This window comes from Loxodonta africana, chromosome 3, assembly GCF_030014295.1.
Source record: "Loxodonta africana isolate mLoxAfr1 chromosome 3, mLoxAfr1.hap2, whole genome shotgun sequence".
NCBI classification, from domain to species: Eukaryota; Metazoa; Chordata; class Mammalia; order Proboscidea; family Elephantidae; genus Loxodonta; species Loxodonta africana.
The window spans coordinates 63935877-63943727 of record NC_087344.1 but is presented as its reverse complement, the minus strand read 5'-3'; the positions used below and the strand labels follow the sequence as shown (position 1 = coordinate 63943727).

The following is a 7851-nucleotide window of genomic DNA, read 5'->3' as shown; positions in this document are numbered from 1 at the left end:
CTTCCTTATAGGTGTCTGGATATTATTATATCACTGACAGTGTTGTACTTCAGGATAGATCTTGAAATTTTCTTTTTGACGATGAATGCAACATTATTCCTCTTCAGTTTGTCACTCCTGGCATAGTAGACTGTATGATTGCCCAATTCAAGATGGCCAATACCAGTCCATTTCAGCTCATTAATGCCTAGGATATCGATGTTTATGTATTCCGTTTCATTTTTGATAACTTCCAGTTTTCCTAGATTCATACTTTGTACATTCCACATTCCAGTTATTAATGGATGTTTGCAGCTGTTTCTTCAAATTTTGAGTCATGTCACATCAGCAAATAAAGGTCCCAAAGGCTTGACTCCATCTACATCATTAAGGTCAACTCTACTTTGAGGAGGCAGCTCTTCCCCAGTCGTCTTTTGAGTACCTTCCAACCTGAGGGCTTTCCCCCATGCATTTGTCAGTTTGTCATACTGTGGGAGCTTGTGTGTTGCTGTGATGTTGTAAGCTATGCCACTGTTACTCAAATACCAGCAGGGTCACCCATGGAGGACGGGTTTCAGCTGAGCTTCCAGACTAAGACTAGGAAAAAGGACCCGGTGGTCTACTTCTTAAGAGAACTGGCCAGTGAAAACCTTATGAATAGCAGCTGAACGTTGTTTGATACAGGACAGAGGATTTCCAAGAAGCGGATAGTGGATTCAACCGCTGACCTTTTGGTTAGCAAACATAGCTCTTAACCACTATGCTGCCAGGGTAAGTTGGGTCCCAATTCAGTCTGAGTGATATTCAGGTAAAAGAGAAGAGATATAGAGACAGAAGGAAGAAACCCATGTCGCTAGGAAGGTATGCTATGGTTTAATGCCAAAGAACGCCTGGGGCTACCAGAAGCTGTGATTGACAATACAGGATTGTCCCCTAGAGCCTTCTGAGAGAACATGGTCCTTTGGACAGGCTGAATTCGAACTGCTAGCCTCCAGAACTGTGAAAATAAATTTCTGTTCTTATAAGCCACCCAATTTGTGGTATTTTGTTACGGCAGCCCTAGGAAACTAATACACCCCTCTATGGATGCTTTCATTAGAGCAGTTCCTACAAGCCCAACGAGGAATTTCTTTCCCTCTAGGTCCTTACCCAGTCTCCCATTTACCCTTATATGTAGTCCAAACCTATTGCTCATTCTTATTCCCAAACTAGAAAAATAAATCCATGGATACCATATTTCAAGTCATGTCTCTCTGTAGAGGTAGAGCTGGAGAATATAGATGCATGAGGAGAACCTAGAAAGCAATTTCAAAGTAGGGTGTGGTCTACTTCAGGTTGAGAGAGCATCAAGAGTGTTTAGAGACAAGATATAACAGAAATTTCAAGTAGTTGTGGGGATGTAGGAATCATAATGGTCTGAAATAATTTATCTAGGAAATGAGGTGTCTTAGCCTGGGCTACGGACCTTGGGTAGAGAATCAATCAGGTGTAAAAGATACGTTTTAGAATCTCTGTGTTTCGGGGGACTTACCTACAGTCATTGCACAAGCACACCCCAGGTATTGGTGAAGTTGGCAAGCCTGTGTTAAGAGTGAAGCCTGCACTCTATGGATGTATGCTGAAGCTGAGGTTCCAGAGGTACCTTGAGTGGAAAAGTGATTGTCTCAAAAGTTGTTACTGACATGGCAGAATTTGGGAACAGACTGTATTTGATTTGGGCTAGAAATGGATGACAAAGTGGGGGAGTGAACAAAGAAATTACAAAGTACTACCTTCTAGGAGCCCTGGTGGTGCAGTGATTAAGAACTCGGCTGCTAACCAAAAGGTTGGCAGTTTGAATCCACTAGGTGCTCCTTGGAAACCTATTGGGGCAGTTCTACTCTGTTCTGTAGGTTGCTATGAGTTGGAATCTACTCAATGGCAATGGGGCTTTTTTTTTTTTTTTTTTTCCTAAAGGAGCCCTGGGGTTGCAGCGGTTAAGTGCTGGGCCACCTGCTCCACGGTAGAAAGATGTGGCAGTCTGATTCCATAAAAATGTACGGCCTTAGAAACCCTATGGGGCAGTTCTACTCTGTCCTGTAGGGTTGCTATGAGTCGGAAGCACTTAACAGCAACGGGTTTAATATCTTCTAGAAGCAGCCCTGGTGGCATAATGGTTAAGTGCTTAGCTGCTAACTAAGAGGGGGATGGTTCAATCTCACTAGCCACTCTGCAGGAGAAAAGACCAGGTAATCTGCTTCTGTAAAGATTAAACCCAAAAGCCATACCCATTGCCATCCAGTCCATCCCGACTCATAGTGACCCTATAAACATTACAGCCTTGGAAATCCTACAGGGCAGTTCTGCTCTGTCCTATAGGGTCGCCATGAGTTGAAATTGACTCGATGGCACGCAACAACAGTACCTTCTAAAGGAGGTCAAATGACATAGCTCAGGGATAAGAAAGGTGTTTCAGGATTGGGAAGGTAACCAAGAACAGAATTTCCAGAGGCAGAGTCCAAATCCAGCAGAACTAATCCTTTGGGATCCCTTGTCTAGTGAACAACCTTGGTTGTTACTGCAATATACTACAGACTACATGACAATTTTGCAGGGAGAAATTTATCCTAAGCGTTGAGGGATCTACCCCACTCCCAGGAAAGTGATCAATTATGCTAGGAAAAGCCAAACCTGTTGTTGTTGAGTCGATTCCAATGCATAGCTACCCTATAGGACAGAGTAGAACTATCCTCATAGGGTTTCCAAGAAGCAACTATTGGATTCAAACTGCCAACCTTCTGGTTACCAGCCGAGCCCTTAACCATTGTGCCACCAGGGCTCCTGTACCAGGAAAGTATTGCTCAAGGTAAATCAGTTTCATGCCTTCTTTCAGAGTTCAGCCTTTTCTTTGTCCTTTCTGCCTCCTTAATAGTCCTAAAACTGGGCCAGCGATAATTCATAATGAGCTGGTTAAGTCCACATTTCTTTCTTGATTTTTGCTATCTTCATAATCAAATGTTAACAATACCAATACTCTCTCACCATACAGACTTACCCTTAGTGCCTTTCATGAAATGGGATAAAATGCCACCACTAAAGGGTAAGAGAACCATCTGAACTGAATATTAACATTCAAAGTATTTAATATTGGTCCTCCCTCTCTAGCGTGAAGTTATGAAAGAAATCTTCACATGAAGTTGTTCTGAATCTTCAATATTCAAATCTACTGTCCGTTTTCTATTTCAGAAGGACTGGGTGTGTGTGAGGTAGAGGGGTCTTGAAACTGAGGAGAACAAGGCAGAACCAAACAGGGACATGGCCAAGATGACACAGATATACAGCAGACTCCAAAGCCTTTATGGAAATCACATGCCATTTCCCCTCTACCAGCTAGACTCAAGTCCTGCACTGGATTCAACACTGGGTCCCACTGGTGGAAACTCGGAGAAGCCATCACATGACCCAGCTTTCCCCAGTGGGGTGTGCTCAGGAGACTACCAGTGCTAACTCTGCCTGGCTCTGTAGGCAGATGTAACAAGAGACTAAGGATCTTTCTTTCTCTTATAAATAAGCCCAACTACTTGAAAATGATGATGTGGGGCTAAAGTAGCCGAAAATTGTCTCCATTAAATCTGTTTAGGTATGTGCCTTCTCCAGGAAGTACTCATATATTCTCTTACCTGACCCCACCCCACCCCAGGAAACCCTGGTAGCATAGTGGTTAAGAGCTATGGCTGCCAACCAAAAGGTTGGCAGTTCAAATCCACCAGGTGCTCCTTGGAAACTCTAGGGGGCAGTTCTACCCTATCTGTAGGGTTGCTATGAGTTGGAATGACTTGACGGCAACAGGGTTTGTTTTATTCTCACCCCACCCCAAGCCTGGTTAGGTGATTGAACTGTCTGTTCTCTCAGCTCTCAGCCAATAGCTCTATCACTGTGCTTACCCCGTTATGATGTGTTGGTCTCTCATTAACTGGAGAAGGGGTTCTTAACCTTTTGATGCCTTTGGCAATTGGCCGAAACCTACAGACCAATTCTCAGAATAATCGTTTTCAGTGCTTAAAATAAAATACACAGGATTACAGAGGAAACCGATTATATTGAAATATAGTTCTTAACCCCAGGATGAAAACCTCTGGAGTATGAATTCCTTGCCAGTGCCTAGCACAAAGCCTGGCACATAGATGGTATTTATAAATGTTTATTTAACGAGTGAATAGAAAGGTAAATGGCTACTGCCAGTCAGCTTGAGTGATTCATTGCAACCGCTTGTGCACACATCAATGGCTTGCATATGTCTTACCCCATCTGAGATCATCTAGACCAGGGCTGTGCGGGAACCCACACTCAACCATGGGTAACATAGCATCTATTAATAATGACAGGCTATTGGAAGACCAGTAAAACAACAAAGCTCATGTATTTTCACCAGCAGGAATATTCAGGTAGTGAAAGTGAACAGGCTGTCTTTAGGAGGGGGAGATCTCTTGCCTTTGGAAGCCCGATGCTCATGCTACCTTAAACCTCTCACAAGAGCTGTGACAGAGGAAAGAAAGGAACCTGAGCTAGTGTGTAGGTTTTCTCTAGGGCTCCTCTCCTGTCCCAAATTGGTCCTCTCACCTCTGGGAAAGAGAAAAGCATCCCTAAAAACCGCAGTGGAATGAGAGGTGCCTTTCTGGGTTCAAGTGGTAGTTTCAGTCCTAGAATTTTTGTTTTTATGTACCAACAGAAAACCTAAAGAAGCAGGAAATAAAACTTCCATCACTAAAGACATGTAAAGGGCCAAAGGTTTGTTCTAAGCCGATTGCTAAGCCTATCAAATATTTTGAAAAGAAAAATAAAACCCCAGACAATTTTAAAGCTGAAAACCACAACTGTATGGGGTTCAGAAACCCCACCCTTAAGGCTTTTAAGATTGACCCTCTCAAGTTAGAGGGCTTCTCTGGCTACATACAGCCATCTGAGGGATGGCAGAACACAATTTTCATTGCTTGACAGGGCTTCCAACATCAATTGGAAGAAACATGGCTTCAGGTAGGTGCCTTCTTCAAAAACAAAGAAACTACAGGTCAAAGTTTTGCTTTTAATAATAATTAAAAAAAAAAAAACCTCCCACTCCTAAGGTATGTGCTTTCTCTTTTGACCTATTTTTCCTTTAATTGTCTGTAGTTTCCCTATATTTTCCCTAGTGCAGTAAACAATGCAATCAAAGAAATAAAAACCAGGGTCCACTCTTACCCCAAACACTGAAGAGGGTCAGAGAGGGAGGGAATCACAGCATGGAAATGGCCCAGCTCTAAATATACAAACAACTTAAAAAAAAAAAAAAAAAAAACAGAATAGCCCTCCCCCCTCCCCAGGACATTATTATTGACATTCCTGGTAAATTTCCTATAATATAACGTTGCAGACAGTTCTTCTTTCCCAGGGAGTCCAGCTCACTCAGGAGGAGACATCTACTCGGTGCCTCAGGAAAGGCTGGGAGTCTTGAGTCTTCCCTGCCAAGCCTAAGATTTGTGATGAGCTCAGTATCTCACAGAAACATTTGTGGGATAAATGATAAATGAATTAAAAGGAGATGAAGGCAGGCAGGCACCTGTCACTGTTCTCCCAAAACCAGCCAAAAAGCTGAAGAGCGTGGTATCCAGTAGACAGATGCTGATAAGAGCTGAGGGATGGAGGACAGAACAAGAGGAAGCACCAAATGAGTGGCTGCTTTTGGTTCCAAAGCCCAAAGAGGGCCCCACCAAAAACGCAGCTGGCCCGGGTGAGGCACTCCCTTGCTCCTGGAGTCATGCAATAAAAAATGGTGGCCTTGAAACCCCACCCCCACGACAGCCACAGTCCAAGAACAAGAGCAGTTCACACCACATCTCGCAGTTTGCAGACGAATGGACTGATTCCAACTTTGGAGGGTAAGTGCTTTGACAAGGTGGTGGGGGAGGGGTGGACAAGGTGAACCCCGAAGCATAGCTGTGGCACCCCTGGATTTCTATTTCTGCAAAGCCACAGGCCACTGCTGCCATGGCTCCATGGAGATGTACCCTTCTACCCATCACCTGCTTTACCTCAAAACTGGCACTCATGGTGGTAGCCCTCAGAGATCTTAAGAGGCATCTGTTACACTTCTGGAAGTAATATAATTTCCTTGCCCCATCCTTGCCAAAGCACTTCCCTTTTCAAGCCGCTGCTGGTGTGCCACCTTTCCCTCCAAGCAGAGTTCAACTTCCTTTTGTTTCAGTTTTCCACTTCCCAGGATACAAAATAAAGTACCCTTATGCATCCACATGTGAGTGAGTTGCCTTCCAATGTCAGATCTGTGTTCCAGAGTTTGGTCAATGCCTCTTAACAAAAATAAAACCACATGCGTACACAGACAGACTAGCCTGGAAAGGGCTTTCTGGACAGGGTTTCTGGTTGTCTTGATGCCTCCTCTAAAGGAAATAGCTTCCTTTATCTAAGAAGATTAGTACATTGAGTGACCTACTCTCAACTTCTGAAAGGGCAGTTTGTTTTGTCCATTTTTCAATGAGGGGGTGGGAAGGACCCAACATTTTCAGTTATAACAACAAGATTTTGTCTTTTTTTTTTTTAAAAAAAAAAAAAAAAGGATCCTATGTGGAAATGAGTGGGACAATGATAAAAATAAACAAATAATTAAAATTCCAAACCAAAACATATCTCCTGGCCCCGATATCCCCAGTTAATCCTCCAAGACCACAATTTCCACATTGTGGACTTGATGCTGGTGTTCTTCCATCTCAGCCACAACTTTCTCCTCAGTCCTCAGCTCTGTCTCCAAGATGACTGCTTTGCCCTCAGTATCCTCAGCCTCTGGGTCTGGGGCTGGGTCAATCTCAATGATGGTCTGCCCATCCTCTGAGGTGCTTTCAACAGCCTGGATTGCTGAGGTCAGGCCAGACTCCATGGCCACCAACTCCACAGGGCTCACCATGGTGGTCATGTTGCCCAGGGTACCCCCATCCTGCATGGCGGTGGAGCTTAGCAGTGCTAAGCTAGACGACGGGTGGATGGTCATTGTGTCTGGTGAGTTGCTCTTGGTAGAGGAGACCACTGTGGCATAGCGGAAGAGCTGAGGGCCAGAAGGCAGTGTGTGGACAGTCAAAGGGCTGGAGCCCTGGCTGAGGGTGGCCACTGGAATATTACCCATGGAAAATGACTGACCCACTGGGGTGATGGTGATGGGTGAGATGACTGTGAACTGAGGCTGCTGGACAGGAGGAGAAGGGCTCAGAACGGTGGTGGAGGCTGGCCGCTGGAGCCGGGGCCTTTTTGGAGGTTTAGGAGTGCTCACAGGCATCAGCACCACATTTTGAACCGTCTGGGATTTCAGCCTGTGATCCTGAGCTTGCTTCTTCTGCTCTTCCAACTGGCGTTCCAAGTCTATGGAAGAAAAGACAGACCATATGAAGGGAAGTACAAGTTGGAGAACAGTAGAACCCAGGACACCTGGGTTCTTGTCCTGGTTTTGCCACTATGTCACCTCTGTTAAGTCACTCATTGGTTTCAAAATGAAAACTAGACTGGATGATGTCCTTCCAATAATTACATTTCACTGTGAGACTATAGGCAGGGGAACAGTTCAGAATCTTTTTCAGTCTATGATCCTAGTATACCTCAACCCCAGAGGCTACTCTAGCATTTTGTCACCTGTGGCCAAAATAGAAACCTAAGAAACATCCAGTTGGTTTTGAGAAGATGAAAATTAGGAATATCTGCACAATCCCTTTGGAACTGCCTCAGACCTACAAAGGAGCTACAATGGCCACTTAGAAAAATAGTGATTCCCAAACTGCCCTTCAAGGCAGGATCATCTTGCCATGCTAGCTGGAAAACTTTGCTGGTGACCCAAATGGCCTGTCTCTCACTGGC

The 7851-nt window shown here is 44.5% G+C and overlaps 1 protein-coding gene across 6 annotated transcripts in view; it reads right to left on the bottom strand.

The window, feature by feature from the left end:
- Positions 1–2053: 2053 nt before the first annotated feature.
- The window catches only part of GMEB1 (glucocorticoid modulatory element binding protein 1), a 29518-nt gene continuing 23720 nt past the window's right edge, over positions 2054–7851 (bottom strand). For 5 of the 6 annotated variants that reach the window (XM_064281583.1, XM_064281584.1, XM_003415442.4 and 2 more), the window contains one exon: positions 2054–7362. In XM_064281583.1, the coding sequence (XP_064137653.1) occupies positions 6662–7362 (701 nt within the window). In that variant the 3' untranslated portion in view covers positions 2054–6661. The remainder of the gene's footprint in view (positions 7363–7851) is intronic. The other variant, XM_064281585.1, reaches the window with a different exon arrangement.